At 38.8% G+C, this 16,615-nt stretch overlaps 2 protein-coding genes across 8 annotated transcripts in view; both read left to right on the top strand.

Annotated features, from left to right (window-relative positions):
• kcnip4 (potassium voltage-gated channel interacting protein 4) overlaps window positions 1-16,615 on the top strand; it is a 497,181-nt gene that overhangs the window by 51,300 nt on the left and 429,266 nt on the right. The gene's annotated exons all lie outside the window — the stretch shown is intronic.
• On the top strand, window positions 3,385-16,570 carry LOC134299398 (uncharacterized). The gene has a single exon (XM_062982144.1). The coding sequence runs from the start codon at window positions 13,484-13,486 to the stop codon at window positions 15,617-15,619; it is 2,136 nt and encodes a 711-aa protein (XP_062838214.1). The 5' UTR covers window positions 3,385-13,483; the 3' UTR covers window positions 15,620-16,570.

Here is a 16,615-nt window from a genome sequence, read left to right as displayed (position 1 = left end):
AGTATTTAAGGTTTAACAACACAGACACATTCAAGCATTCAGAAAAGTTCAACTTGATGGGACAACTGATCTTTTCAGCTTCCTAGTGAGATCCTAATTTAAAAGCAGATTTTACATTAGGGTCACAGTAGTTGTTTCTATTTCTTATCCAGGTTGTCCTATGAACCCCTTTGATCACTGGAAAAATGACACTTGCATCTCATTGATCATGAAACAACTTAAGCAGAGCACCTGATATACATTATAACTTCAAGGCCTGTGATGTAAACATAGTGTTAAAGCTAAAATTTCCCAGTACTTTTAGGTTTTGCGTATAATATGAATTTCCTAGCTGAAAATATGGCTGTGATTAAAATGAAATTGCAATACAAAGATGAAGCAAAGAGATGTGATCCAAGTCCTTATCCCTGAACTGAGTTAAGATTGGGATGGCTTGAACTGAGCCACTCTGGTTCCATCCCTTGGTTGAACATCTGTTCCCTACAACAATTCGATGATAACCTTTTCCTGTTGCAAAGCTTTGAATAAGATGTGGGAATCATTATATGAGCCTAGAAAATATTTAGTGTATTCTCACTGAATTCTTTAAACTTCTTCATGCTCCCATGGAGCACCTTACACCATTCTCGGGAAAAGAGGACGTAAGAGGGGATATGATTACTGCATGGAGCAGTGCAAACAGGTATCTGTGGGGAGTTAATAAATCCATTTAATGAATTGTTTATTTTTTTTTTTGCTTTATGTTTTCAATTCATAACAGTGATGATCATCTTGTATATATTAGGTGAGCTGACTAAATCCATTTCAATTTGACCACCTAACACAAGAAAATGTGGCCAACTCAAAGGAGGAAGGATTAATACCACTTTAAGACACTGTAATCAAATATGTTGTCTATTAGGTTCTTTGTATATTCAGATGAGAATGTCTCAGCTTCCCATCTGTGTAGCTTCATTAAAACTGTCATATCATATTACCTAAAATGCTTTTTGCAAAGCCTGTCAGGCCTGCAAACAAGTGTTGAGTAGGAAGATTAACTTTTCAAACAAACAGAAACATTGCATATACAACATCCAGACATAAAAACATTAATTAGTAATATCTCAAGGGGAACCATCTGGAAATGGGACAAGTAATGATGTTTAGTCACAGACTTTGGGAGTAATTTAAAGGCACAATATTTTAGTTTTGCTACATGGTGGTCAAGACATTACAGATATGTAATAACTAATGAAGTAGATGTGTTCCTGGGTATTATTTTTTTAACAGAAAGTTGGGTGCCAGAAGCAAAAATTACACAGAAAGAAGAAAAATATGTTCCTGTACCAGAAAAAGAGAAACAAGTTCAATGTGTTTCAGCAAGCTTTTCATTCTAACTTGACAGTATGCATATGTAAAATTAAAACATCATGTTAGGTAGGCCTAACAAAAATCAGTAAACAAAAATATTTTGAACTTTTTAGAGACCTCTTGAAAACTTCTTTGAAGATGCAGCCAGTGATGATTTTTTTCTTTTTCACAAGTCCCCATTTTTTGTCATTTCAATTTTGGTGGCAAAAGTTACAGATCTATGCTTTTAAAATATGCTGTAGTAACCTGGTGATAGAGCCATATGTGCTCTCTTTATTTCTTCTCTTTTGCTGTTCACGCATGCTCAGTAAGGAAATTTATCATTCATTTTCCAGTTTTCAGAAATAGTGCAGGAAAATGGTGGCAATGGTGGCCCCCTGAAATGATGCCAACATCCTCTGCTCTCTATAGAATGACCCTTGACATATCTATGAATCATATCAATATCCATACTTTTGGCCCCCAGCCCTGCCCTTAACTTTATATATGAAAATAACTTAAACATGAGTCTATATACGGTATTCAGAATCAGAAATGCTTGCCACTGTTTTCAAAACACCCAAATAGAAAGGATTAAGGGATTTTTTGTTTCTTCACCTGAACCTGATTATAAAACAGATCTTCAGTAAAATGCAATTAACATACATTATATAATACATTGTATGTGCCCTTGGATTTATGACATAATCTGTTTTTATACTTAATTGAAATAAGCTTTAGCTTCTAATTATAATGGTTGTCTGAAAAACTGTACAGGCCAAAATCCCATCATTTTACTCTAACATGATTTTTCCTCTATTGTAGAATAATAATGATAATAATAATAATAATAATAATAATAATAATAATAATAATAATAATAATGAAACATAGTATAAAACAAAGCAGGAATTAAACAAAAGCGACTGGGGCCAAGTTGCAAGGAGTGAAATTATAATAATACTATAATTAATTATATTAATTTTACTTGCTTGGCTTCACTTTTCTTAATGTTTCTGGCCTGAGGTTTTCACTGTTGTTTTGTAGTTGCAGCTGATGAAGTAAATCCAGGCAACTTATTTATATGCTCTGCCCTCATAACCTTTAGTGCTTCCCACAGACATAGCATAATATAGTCCTATGCTGGATCACATCAGGTTCTGCTGATTTCAATCAGATGAAATATTGCAGTGTATATCTCCCTCTAGCTTTCAAAGAAGGAAGATAATAGCTAAATAGCATTTCTCGTGCATTATTCTGATTCACTGCTCTTCTTCCATCCTTCCTCGTTATTTAGCACTTTAATCTTATGCTTCTTTCCTTTTGAACTGAGAAATAAACAAATACATTCTCCTGTCAGCTCGTTCTGAATGTGACCCCCCTTCTAGTACAATTTACTTCTAGCCATCCTGTGCACATGTCTGATCCCCTTCAAAGATCTAGGAAAATTCACTTTGGGCTACAATGCTCAGAAATAAAAGGATTCCGGGCATTGTGATTCAAAAAATGTAAATTTTTCAAGCTGTGTTTCACTCAGTCACAAGACCAAAATGGCTTCTTCCACTCCCCACACAGTTATGATGTTCTAAATGAAATTGGAAGACATAACTTACCATTAATTGTTTATATTTTCCTGTTAGAACTTTCCCCATTGACAGTGCAATAATACAGTGATTTAATATTTTTCGACTAGTATTCTCTTCCCAAGAAAGCCTGGAAAGAAGATTTAAGTGTAGTTTTGAAAACATGTTGTTAAATACATGGGTCCACATCAATAGGACTGAAGCATCTACTGATGGTTACAAATTAAATGAGTAATTAATGCCAGTGAATCAGATGAGCTCAAAGAGATATAGGAAAAGAGTCCATCTCTTCATCCAATGTTCTTGCTCTGCAACAATTAATTTTCAGCTAGACCGCAGACATTTTTGCCTCTGTTTCACTTTATAATTAGACTTATTATACAGATGGGCAGCCCATCCCTCTCCAGGGAAAAGAAAGTTGGTGATGAACTGATCTAAGGCTACTGATAAACTGATAAAAGAACTGATAAAAGGTCAAAGTATAACTTTTACACTTACACAAGACCACATTTATGGCACTGTGTTCTATGTGAAATTATTTTAATAAGAAAGAGGGAATGAGAATGAATTACAACAATCCCTCAAGCTTATCACGAGATTTTCTGTGCAGAATTTATTCAGAGAAGGTTTGCCTTTGCCACCCTCTGAGGCTGAGAGTGTGAGTGTGATTTTCCCAAAGTAACCCAATAGGTTTCCATGTTTAAATGGGGATTTGAATGCTAGTCTCCCAGTGTCCTAGTCCAACACTCAAACCATTGGATTCTGCTGGCCCTCCCTTTAACTTTTACCCACATTCAAAAGCCTGAAATCTCAAGTTCTTTCCTTCACAAACTTGCAAACGTTGGTTGCGTCTTTAAAAAGGAACTCAAATACAAATCTTACCCATTTGTATGAGTTAGATTCCATGAATAGATCATAAGTAGACAGCTAGATCAGCTGTCGGAATTTAAAATCCATCTAAAGATGCATCTCTTCCAGCAGGCCTACCCAGGCAGTTTTTAATTATGAATATTAAACTAATGTCCTTTGTTTAATGTCTGTTTTGTGTACTTTAATGTGTATTTTATCGTCGTCGTCTCACTCGTTCCGTCGTTTTCAACTCTTCGTGACCTCATGGACCAGTCCATGCCAGAGCTCCCTGTCGGCCGTCACCGCCCCCAGTTCCTTCAAGGTCAAGCCAGTCACTTCAAGAATACCGTCCATCCATCTCGCCCTTGGTCAGCCTCTCTTCCTTTTTCCTTCCATTTTCCCCAGCATCGTGATCTTTTCCAAGATTTCCTGTCTCCTCATGATGTGACCAAAATACTTCAGCTTTGCTTCTAATATCCTTCCCTCCAGTGAGCAACTGGGCATTATTTCCTGGAGGATGGACTGGTTGGATCTTCTTGCGGTCCAAGGCACTCTCGGGATTTTCCTCCAGCACCAGAGTTCAAAAGCGTCTATCTTCCTTTGCTCAGCCTTCCTTATGGTCCAGCTCTCACATGCATAGGTTACTATGGGGAATGCCATGGCTTTGACTATGCGGACCTTCGTGGCCAGTGTGATGTCTCTGCTCTTCACTATTTTGTCAAGGTTGGCCATTGTTCTCCTCCCAAGAAGTAGACGTCTTCTGATTTCCTGGCTGCAGTCTGCATCTGCAGTGATCTTCGCGCCTAGAAATATAAAGTGTGTCACTGCCTCCACGTTTTCTCCCTCTATTTGCTAGTTGTCAATTGGTCTGGTTGCCATGATCTTGGTTTTCTTGATGCATTTTATATTTTATATTTTATAGAAATACAGTTTTAATGTGGCTCTTTTATAGATATATGTATATTTGTTAAATTTTTGCAATGTTTGTGTTTTTTAATTGTGTTCTAACCCACCTCGAGCTGCACGTTGAGGTGGGTAAGAAATAAAATTGTTGTTGTTGTTGTTGTTAGCTATTCCCAGCATACAGAGAGATCAACATGCTGAACTATCCTGCCTTGTAGCTGTTAAAAATGTAAGGATAAAAAAAAAGATAACAACTGTAACTCAGCTTCTTAAACATTTCATGCTTGCAATCCTTTTTTCTGTTCCAGAATTGCTTTAGTCATCCTAGGTATACAAAATAAGCATAGAAATTAAACATTTATTGATAATAAATTAGCATTTTCAAGGCTTGCTAAACAGGCTAATTTTTCTTTTCATAAAGCACAGCTGAAGCATTTGCTGCAGAGTTCACTGTAACACAGCACAGATTTGTTATTAACAGACTTGTTGCTAATAGATTCATGTAAATTTCAGAGTCATGTTCAGGAACCCTTTACTGTTACCAAATTTCTCATGACACAAACATTAAACTAAGATTACTTCATTTGGGGTTGAGACCCACAATTTAAGAAGCAGTGATTTAAACCAATGCCCTTGAAAGCACTCAAAGCCCTGGGTGAATATATCTTGGTTTTTCTCTCTCTCCAGATTCTTTCCTTCTTCAGATATAGAATTTTATTATTGTAACTTCATATAGAAAATGATTGAAACAAATTAATAAAGTTTTCAGACCATAATTCGAGATGGACTAGCAGCCTCATAAAGGTATTAAACCACATGGGAAACAAGATTCTATGGCAACCTGCATGCAGCCACCATTATATAACAGTAATCACTCACCACCACTTTTGGTGGACATCAATTCAGGAAGAGTCAGAATTATAAGTTCCACCTAGGCAGGCGACCCAGAAGGTTGTCACGGCTGATGTTTGAGCCAGATGTTCACTCATGGCAAAGTTCTCACCTAGATCTCTTCAGTGGTCTGTCCCACCTTTATATATGGGGAGATTCAGATTTCCAGTCTGTTCTTTGGCCTAGCTCCAACTCATAATGTTACTCATTCTTAAAAGCAGTAGCTTTTATCGATGGGACAAAACAGAGTAACTGAAAATGGTCTGCCCCTTGATCTCACTGCATAGCTGTCATGCTTGTAAAGTTATACTCTCCAAGATGATGCTCACCAGATGTGTTGTAAGATTAGTTGCCATTGTACCGTTGGCCACTGATATGGTGTCTGAACAGCCAAAGTGCTCTTGTGCTTTAAACATTGAGCTATGGCTCTGGAGGCCAGAATATGAATTTCTGCTCAGTCATTGGAACCCACTGGGTGACCTCAGTCTTACAAGAAGGTAAAACTCCTCTCTGAACAAATCTTGCCATCAAAACCTTGTGATGGATTTGCCTTAGGGTTCCCATGATTCAGAAAATCATATAAAGGCACACAACAGTAAATTATGTTTGAACCCACTGATCTTTTTCTTTGGAAGAAAGAAAAACATCGATATCCAAGAATAGTAACTGCATTTATGACTGCAGCCTAAAATTTATATTTGACATTTAAATTCTGATATATAACACCTGGCTGCTGCTTTGCAATTAATCTGAAGAAGCCAGTCTGTGTTCAATGATCACCACCTAGTGGCATTTACATTAAAAGACATCGTATATAATTTGCATTTTGTGATGGTGTTCTTACCACCACCCCACTTTCATAAAGTATCATCCAATTTTAAATCCCAAAGCAATATGCAGATCATTAAATAGCATTTTAGTTGTTCATTTATTGATTCCAGTGCTTGCTTTGACTGAGTGTTTAATACCTCACTTAACCCTCAATTTGAGACTTCCCAATAGATCCCAACCATTTTAGATTTGTTGTACACAAATAGGGCTGACTAGAGAAATCTGTTTGCCTGAGATAGAAAATACATGGGACGGTCACCAGTATCCATGCAGTTTAGTCGTAGCTATATTTATCAGAAAATAATCCTGAACACAAGGAGGAATTTATTTCATTTAAGTTTACTTGCTGTATGCTTCAATAATGCTAATTAAAGTACTTTCCCCAGCAACTTTCATTTCTTCTTCTTTATTTTAAATATGCTGTCCAAAATTTGTCTTCATATTTGGGAAGACCAAAATTCAAAAATTGTTGGCTATGAGTTTATTTTAAATACAAAGTTGCTGAGGGATTACCCTCTAACTCAGCACAATTTGAAGGCATAAGTCTTTCTGAAACATGCCCTACTGAACCAATACTATGCCATAATGTAGCATTGCTTCCCTAGGGCATTTTGCCCCATATTTCAAAGAGAATGCAATTGGTCTCATGAAGGAAGCCAACCTTTACTTGAACTGGAAGCATTTGTGGTTTTTTTAAATGCATCATAATCTCATTTACCGTAGGAGCCCCAGTGGCGAAGTGTGTTAAAGCACTGAACTGCTGAACTTGCAGACTGAAAGGTCGCAGGTTCAAATCCTGGGAGCGGACTAAGCGCCCGCTGTTAGCTCCAGCTCCTGCCAACCTAGCAGTTTGAAAACATGCCAATGTGAGTAGATCAATAGGTACCGCTCCGGTGGGAAGGTAACGTCGCTCCATGCAGTCATGCCGACCACATGACCTTGGAGGTGTCTACGGACAACGCCGGCTCTTCGGCTTAGAAATAGAGATGAGCACCAACCCCCAGAGTCAGACATGACTGGATTTAACGTCAGGGGAAACCTTTACATTTACCTTCAATCTCATTTTAGAATCTAAAAGTTCCCTGATCCCTTGTAGTTAATATATTCTGCCCATTTCGTTTGGGATGGGTGCTATTCCCATCTTGCCTACTTTCACATTGCAAATTTGTTGCAGAGCTGAGATTTGAGTCAGGAAGTTCATGATTTTTAAGTGAGCTTGTTAGCCACTGTTCTACACCAACTCACACTGAGCTCAGTGGGATTCAGCATCTTAAATGTAATGGGATTGGGTTGTATTTTACAGCTACAAATGTTTAAGCTGTATTCGCCTCAGTAAAAACTCCTGGGTATTCAGGTTTCCTATTGTGTAGCAAGGTTAGTTCAAAGGTCACTCCAGAAAGACTTTGAAGGATGAAGCAGCTTGCTTGAGCTTCTGAACAGGGATGATGGGTTGTTCCTGTACTTCAAAAACTGTCTTATTCTTTTTTTTTCTCTTTTTTTTCTTGCATACAAATTGCATTTCTATATAAGTGCATTTGAATCAAGGCAGACTTCATATTCTTACCTTCTAAATTTCCATTTGCCCATTGTTGGCACAAGCATATTTAGCACCTTTTCAATTCAGATTTTTTTGTATTTGAAAAACCATGAAATACCATGCAATAAAAGGGCCATAAAGTTGCCTTGCTAGCATCTTGGTTCATTTGTCTAGCTTTTACCACCTAATCAGTTTCCAGAATCCCTACATAATTCTGACAAAAGATCAGAATCCTAGGTTGATGTATACAGTATGATCAATGTATCTGTGGGGGCATATGTTCCAAAACCTACTACAGATACCTGAAACCACAGATAATTGCAAACTCATAATTGACTATACTTGTGCCAGAAGTGTACCATAGAACAGCATTGGGTGGCTTAGAGTGGCCCACCAACACTTCCCAAGGAGAATAGTTTTTGGAGTGTAGATAACCAAAATCATGGATATCAAATCCCTTGATAAGGGAGTTGTCCTGTGCTGATATATGCAGATTCAACAGCTGGACTTAGCAGTCATAGTGAGGTGATTTAATCAGCACTACAAAGAGGTTTCTTTCCCCCATAAAATGGATAGTTTTCATTAGCTTCTAATTAAAGGGAAAGGCTGTTCCTGGAGATACGGCTCTGCTGAGAGCCAAAATATGCATTCCTCCCCAATGGCAGGGCTTCTTCCTAGTGGTAGAAATCCCCTGAGAGAAAATAAAATATATTTTACACAGAGAAGCACTGCAAGCAATAGGGCTTTTGTAACATGTAAGTCACTCAGAGTTTTCACCCTTATAATAATCAGCATTCTCAGTATGTGTCCATATGTCTTGGAGTTTGGTAAAGTTGCTGTTTGAACTGAAACTGGGGATTTTATTCCCCAACATTTCCAAGTTCTGTATATGATTCATTCTTTCTTATCAAGTTCTTCACATTTTATGTGCTTTCGTGTTTTAAAGAAAACCTTTGTTAGTTTATTTCTATGTTGGCATTGGTTGTCCTGATTATTATCTTTGTTGGGAAGGTAGGCTGTAAATATGATCAATCAATGCATTATGCACACACAGAGTTGTGCAGTCCTGGAAATAATGATGCATGAGTTGTATGAAATTTGTATGAGATTTTTGTTGTCTTCACAATTCTGGTATCTGTTGTATTGGTATAAATACATAGGTAACTCAGAGTTTGTATCCAAGAGGAAGGTCTGCATCCAAACAAGCATCCAATTTCCAACAAAGGCAGCTCCATAATATGGCTTTATTCCAGTTCCTGCTACCGTGTTTCCCCAAAAATAAGACATACCCATAAAATAAGCCATAGCAGGATTTCTAAGCATTTGCGCAATATAAGCAGTACCGTAAAAAAAGATATAGTAATAGGCGTGGCTATTTATAATGATAGGCGTGGCTCCCCTATTAGGTCCCGGTAATTCTGTGTGTGTTGCAAGCTGAGGCATAGAGGAAGACATAGAAAGTGAAAGTAAAAGTCTCCTCAGTGAAGTTAGGAGCAGGACACTCTTGCTTTAGGTCTTGTGTGTCCTCAGGGGGAAGAAGTAAAGCTGTGGCTGACGTTTTACTGAGCACTGCGGGTCTCTCTCCCCCAGCATTTTGAGAGAAGGGGCAGTTGGATTGATTAAAAAATGTAGAAAAACTTGACAAATTCCTGTCGAAATGTCTCTTAAAATGTCACTAGAAGTCACTTTTGAAAACAAATAGAACTTTGCTTGTTATATTCCAAAACAATAATACATGTCATTCATAATAAGTTGAGTATCTTTTATCTGAAATACATGTATTTCAGATAAAAAACACAAAAAATGTAAAACACCAGAAATGTTTAAGTTAAAAAAAATCAGAAATACTTGTCTTTGTATAAAAGTTGGGGCCACGGTGCCGCAGTGGGTTAAACTGCTATGCTGCAGAACGTGCTGACCATAAGGTCAGCGGTTCAAATCCGCAGGATGACGTGAGCTCCCGTTGTTGGCCTCAGCTTCTGCCAACCTAGCAGTTCGAAAACATGCAAATGTGAGTAGACCACTTTAGTGGGAAGGCAATGGTGCTCCATGCAGTCATGCTGGCCACATGACCTAGGAAGCATCCATGGACAACACTGGCTCTTTGGCTTAAAAATGGAATTGAGCACCACCCCCCAGAGTCGAACTCGACTAGACTTAATGTCAAGGGGAAACCTTTAACTTTACATAATGAGAGATTTTGGCCATAAGCCCTGAGTCTAAACATAACATCTACTGTATATACTGGAGTATAAGCCTAGTTTTTCAGCCCCTTTTTAGGGCTGAAAAAGCTCCCCTCGACTTATACTCGAGTGAGGATCCTGGCTGGTTTATGTTCGGGTCGGCTTATACTCAAGTATATAGTTAATCAGACTTAGACAGTCTTATCTTATTAAAGTCTTATTATTATCATAAATTACAATTTTATGTAAACATTCAAAAACATTTAACCTATTGATGCCTCAAATAATGTAATTTTATTAGTATCTATATTTATTTTTATTTTTGAAATTTGCCAGTAGCTGCTACATTTCCCACCCTCGTCTTATACTCAAGTCAATAGATTTTCCCAGTTTTGTGATAAAATTAGGTGCCTCGGCTTAAATTCAAGTCGGCTTATAGTCGGGTATATATAGTAGTTATGTTTATATGCGTGTCATGCTCACAACCTAAAGGCAATTTTATACAATATTTTAAATAATTTTGTACTTTAAACAAACTTGGTGTACACTGAACCATCAGAAAGCAAATGTGCCACCCATGTGGACAATTTTGAATTTTAGAGTATTTTGGATTTCAGAATTCTGGATGAGTGATGCTCAACCTGTACTTCCATGCTCTGGTGTGAATGTATACTTAAATACACATCTCTATCATGCTTTGATCAAACTGAAGCACAAACTGAGAAAAGCCCTAGATTTAGAGACAGAACACAATTCATAATGACGCGAATCCAGTGGAGAAAAGTAAATTCAGTTAATTTAAAAGCTGAAGAGGTGCGTCTGGTAGTATTCTGATGTCCCAGAGTGATGCTCATTATGTAATATTCCAATTATACTCTTATTAAGTAACTTCTAAGCACCTGTTTTCAAAAGTTCTTCAGTAACACACTTCTCCCATAATAGAGTCAGGATGGTTTAGTTATGCATTCATTATCTTACAGAATAATTTATCGTAAGACACAGTTTTGTAACTTTAAAATATTGGCAGCTGAACATTTTCTTCTAGCAGATAGAAGAACTAGTTGCAGTACTTGGCTCAGAAAATGGATATAACATTCAGGGCAGTGCCTGACAAATGAACAGCAGTCTGGCAGGAAGCCAGTGACTCTGTGTACCATCTGCTAAATTCTATATTTTTGTTAGAGGCTATTATAATTCCATCTGTCTCCAGTGAAAATTGTCTCTGGAGGTAACTGCAAAGCCTACTCTTTCTGGTTTTGACATTTATTTCCTCTATTAGCATGTGTTTTCCTATGTGGTTTCTGGGAAGAGCGTTCACACAAAGGTAGACTTATATGATAAACTTGCATTTGAAGATATTTGGAATATGCATCATGACAGTTAAACCCTGCCTAACTAAACGTGACATCATGTACTTTATCAGCTGAGCTTTATTTTGTCAGTTTATCATGACAAAAGGATCAGAAAGGAAGACAGTTCCCTTTTTCAGGGACAGAAGTAAGATACAGGCTAACACTTCAGAAAAAGGCTTATAACGATATCTTGCCCTTGGCTCCGGCATGCACAGAATAAATTGGAAATATGCTCCTATTCCAAATATGGTAACCGTTCTTTCGCTCAAAACAGTATTACACACAAACACACAAAATGGTTGCAATATCTTGGCTTACCATATATACTTGAGTATAAGCCAACCCAAATAGAAGCCGAGGCACCTCATTTTACCACAAAAACTTGGAACACTTATTGACTCGAGTATAAGATTAGGGTGGGAAATCCAGCAGCTACTGGTAAATTTCAAAAATGAAAATGAAAATAGATACCAGCCCACTATCTAAGTCCACACTGCCATATAATCCAGTTCAATGTGGATTTTATACAGCTTTGTGGAAGAAGTCTGAAGTAGAATGGGCTCTTGGTATCTGATATGATTTGGTTCCAGGACTCCCACTGATAACAAAATCTGTGATTGATCAGGTCCCATAATATACAATGATGTAGTAAAATAGGTTTCCTTCTATAAAGGAAAATCAAATATTTTGGGAGGAATATTTTGAAACTGGATGGTGGAGTCCATGGATGCAGAATCCATGCATATAAAGACCCGCTGTATATTATCAATCAGAACATCCAGAGGAACTTCTGGAAGAAACTTTGACATGTTAGCCCCGAAATGTTTTGTGAAACTATTCAAGGGTTCTGTCTTCTTATTTGGAAGTTCTACGGAAAGAATGGGAATTATGCAGATCTCCAGAAGTTGTGAGACTACAGTTTACTGCACCCAGTGTGACCCACCCAATGGGTTTCCATGGTGGAACAGGGAATTGAATCCTGGTCTAGGAGTTCCTAGTCCAACACTCAAATGGCTATACCATTTCACAGATTAAAACAGTAAGTGTGTTACTTTTGAAGGCGTGAAGCTGAGCAACATGAGATTGAGATCAAAAGAGTGTCCAAATGCAAATATTATTTATGAGGAAGAACACAAAATAGAACAATCAATTTATAATCTATCTGTGTGCTGAATTTGAGGAAGGAGCTTAAAAAACTTGGCATTTTGAGATATGTGTGTGCATGTTCACCATCATTATAAATATGATACTATATAAAGAAATCAAGATCTTGCTCAAATGTCAGCTCTTTCACAAGCATTATAAGAAACGTATGCTCATGTGAATCCTGTCTGTGCAACATACCTTATATGTCAGATTAATATATTTCAGAGCTTTCTCACAAAGATGTTTTGGTTACCTTGAGATAACCACAGCCTCTCACTCTAACTTTTGATAGGATATAAAGGGTGGGGGTGAGGGAAAATCAGCTCTTCAGGTCTAGGAGGTAGCATAGAATAAGTTAAAATACAAATGCAGGCATCCCCTTCTTTTTGGTGACTGTTCAAAATTATACCCTGAACTATATTTTGACATATGGTTTGCTCTTTTGACCATACACTGTTTTTTCTCTCTTTCATTGTGCTGGGTTTTTTGTTTTCAGTTGATTCAGTGCACTGTATTTTTTCTTTTTAGATCACTCAGTGCCCTCTTGTGTTCAATCTTCTATTTGCAAGCTTTAAAAAGGACTGCTCTGGTCTCTAACCAAGCAAAATAGGTGAGGCATGTGTTGTCGAAGGCTTTCATGGCCAGAATCACAGGGTTGTTGTATGTCTTTCGGGCTGTGTGGCCATGTTCCAGAAGCATTCTCTCCTGACGTTTCGCCCACATCTATGGCAGGCATCCTCAGAGGTTGTGAGGTATGGATAAACTAAGTCAGGAAAGGAAAGAATATATATCTGTGTAGAGTCCAAGGTGTGGCAAGAGTTCTTTGTCACTGGGAGCCAGCATTAATGTTTCAGTTAATCACCCTAATTGGCACTGGAAATGTTTTGTCCCTTGCCTGGGGGCATCCTTTGTTCAGTCAAGTCCTCATTGTGTTGGTTCCCATCTACTGTTTTGATTTTGGAGTTTTGTAATACTGGTAGCCACACCAAGAGACAAAAACAAAAATTTGACAAATGCCGTAAGCAACAGCCAAAGCCAGAACTGGATAAATCACGGACCATCATCAACCTGACAGACAGACAACTCACTGAAGACCAAGTATCCATTCTAGAAAAAGGAGGAAATTTTGCAGTCACCACCACCAGGATCCCAGTAGAAAACATCATTGCCAATGTTGAATCAGCAATTTACCAGCTCCCTGAGGAAGAAGCAGAGGAGGTAAGAATGGAAACAGCAAGGATCCTGAGAAATGCAAAACTCCCCCCCAGCAACATAACGAGAAAAGAAAGACAGGCCATCAAAGATCTCAACTCAGATCCTGAAATCATCATTCTTCCAGCTGACAAGGGGAATGCCACAGTAATCATGGAAACAAAACAATACAAAGAAAAAATCAGACAACTTCTAGATCCCACAATTTACAAGAAACTGAAACAAGACCCCACTAACAAAATCACCAGAAAAACTAACACTCTAATCAAGAACTCCTCCATTAACTTTGACATACGCCAACAGCTGTGCAAATCAGAAGCCCTCCCACCCAGGCTTTACGGACTCCCCAAAATCCACAAGGACTCCATCCCACTCAGACCCATTGTAAGTGCCATTGGATCGCCGACTTACAACCTGGCAAAATTTCTGGCTACACAGCTACAAACCCACATTGGGCTCACTGCACATTATATCAAGGACTCTACACACTTTATAGAAAAGATCAGCAACCTCAATCTAAGCACCAAGGACATCCTGATCAGCTTTGATGTGGTGTCCCTTTTTACCAAAGTCCCAGTAGCTGACACCCTCACACTAATCAAACAAAACTTCCCAGAAGACATCACAGCCCTGTTTCACCATTGCCTCACCACTAGCTACTTTCAGTGGGACACTGGATTCTATGAACAGAAGGATGGAGTGGCCATGGGGAGCCCTCTCAGCCCAGTAGTAGCAAATTTCTATATGGAATACTTTGAAAAACAGGCTCTAGAAACAGCACCAAAAAAGCCAACTGTTTGGTTCAGATACGTAGATGACACCTTCACAATTTGGAGCCATGGAGAGGAAGAACTCAGCAAGTTCCTGGACCATCTTAACAGCATCCACCCAAACATCCAATTCACCATGGAAAAAGAAAAGGAAGGAAAACTGCCATTTCTAGATGTTCTGGTCATCCGCAAACCCAATCAACAATTGGGCCACACAGTTTACAGAAAACCTACACATACAGATAGATACCTTCATAAAAACTCCAACCATCACCCAAGTCAAAAAAGGAGCACAATCAAAGCCCTGACAGACCGTGCACAAAGAATCTGCGAACCTCACCTCCTCCAAGGTGAACTCAACCACCTAAACTGGGCTCTACAGGCCAATGGATACTCCACCACAGACATCAGAAGAGCTGCAAGGCCAAGAACAAGCCATGAGAGTCAAGACAAAGATCCACCCAGAGGAAAGGTGTTCTTACCATACATCAAGGGAACTACTGACCGCATAGGGAAGCTGATGAAGAAGCACAACCTACAAACTATCTACAGACCCACGAAGAAAATCCAACAAATGCTACGGTCAGCGAAGGACAAGAGGGATCCTCTCTCTTCTGCAGGAGTCTACCGGATACCATGCAGCTGTGGACAAGTCTACATAGGGACCACCAAACGCAGCGCCCAAACAAGAGTCAAAGAACATGAAAGGCACTGCAGACTAATTCAACCAGAGAAATCAGCCATAGCAGAGCATTTGATGAACCAGCCTGGACACAGAATACTATTTGAGAACACAAAAATGCTGGACCATTCTAACAACTATCATGTCAGACTACACAGAGAAGCCATTGAAATCCACAAGCATGTGGACAACTTCAACAGAAAGGAAGAAACCATGAAAATGAACAAAATCTGGCTACCAGTATTACAAAACTCCAAAATCAAAACAGTAGATGGGAACCAACACAATGAGGACTTGACTGAACAAAGGATGCCCCCAGGCAAGGGACAAAACATTTCCAGTGCCAATTAGGGTGATTAACTGAAACATTAATGCTGGCTCCCAGTGACAAAGAACTCTTGCCACACCTTGGACTCTACACAGATATATATTCTTTCCTTTCCTGACTTAGTTTATCCATACCTCACAACCTCTGAGGATGCCTGCCATAGATGTGGGCGAAACGTCAGGAGAGAATGCTTCTGGAACATGGCCACACAGCCCGAAAGACATACAACAACCCAGGTGAGGCATGTCTAATTGGGGAAAAAAGATGATTATCATAAATAATTTACTGCATTCCAGTGACCTTTTAACCTGCATTGTTAATGTAAATGAACAATTGCTCTGTAGAGGCTGGCTCTAATATTTCCCAGTTCGAAAAAAAATACAAATGTAAGTAGACCAATAAGTACCGCTTCTGTGGGAAGGTAATGGCACTCCATGCAGTCATGCCAGCCACATGATCTAGGACAGTGATGGCCAACCTATGACACGCGTGTCAGCACTGACACGTCTAGCCATTTTTGCTGACACACTGCCGCATGCAGATTGATTGGATGACTATGTCTTTTGTGGCCAAATTTGGTGTGATTTCGTCAAGTGGTTTTGTTGTTTACGCCATAGGAATTATGCACATTACATATATACATATATATATATATATATATATATATATATATAGGCCCCTGGTGGTGGCGCAGTGTGTTAAAGCGCTGAGCTGCTGAACTTCCAGACCGAAAGGTCCCAGGTTCAAATCCCGGGAGCGGAATGAGTGCCCGCTGTTAGCTCCAGCTTCTGCCAACCTAGCAGTTCGAAAACATGCAAATGTGAGTAGATCAATAGGTACTGCTCCGGCAGGAAGGTAACGGCGCTCCATGCAGTCATGCCAATGACCACATGACCTTGGAGGTGTCTATGGACAACGGCGGCTCTTCGGCTTAGAAATGGAGATGAGCACCAACCCCAGAGTCGGTCACGACTGGACTTAATGTCAGGGGAAAACCTTTACCATATATATATATATAT

The sequence above is a fragment of the Anolis carolinensis genome, chromosome 5 (genome assembly GCF_035594765.1).
Source record: "Anolis carolinensis isolate JA03-04 chromosome 5, rAnoCar3.1.pri, whole genome shotgun sequence".
In the NCBI taxonomy this organism is placed as follows: Eukaryota; Metazoa; Chordata; class Lepidosauria; order Squamata; family Dactyloidae; genus Anolis; species Anolis carolinensis.
Note: the sequence above shows the minus strand (reverse complement) of the source record. Positions and strands in the feature narration are given on the sequence as shown.

What these genes read in the sequence shown, in the direction of transcription:
- LOC134299398 (XM_062982144.1), top strand. Translation starts at nt 13,484, where the DNA reads ATGTTTTGTCCCTTGCCTGGGGGCATCCTTTGTTCAGTCAAGTCCTCA.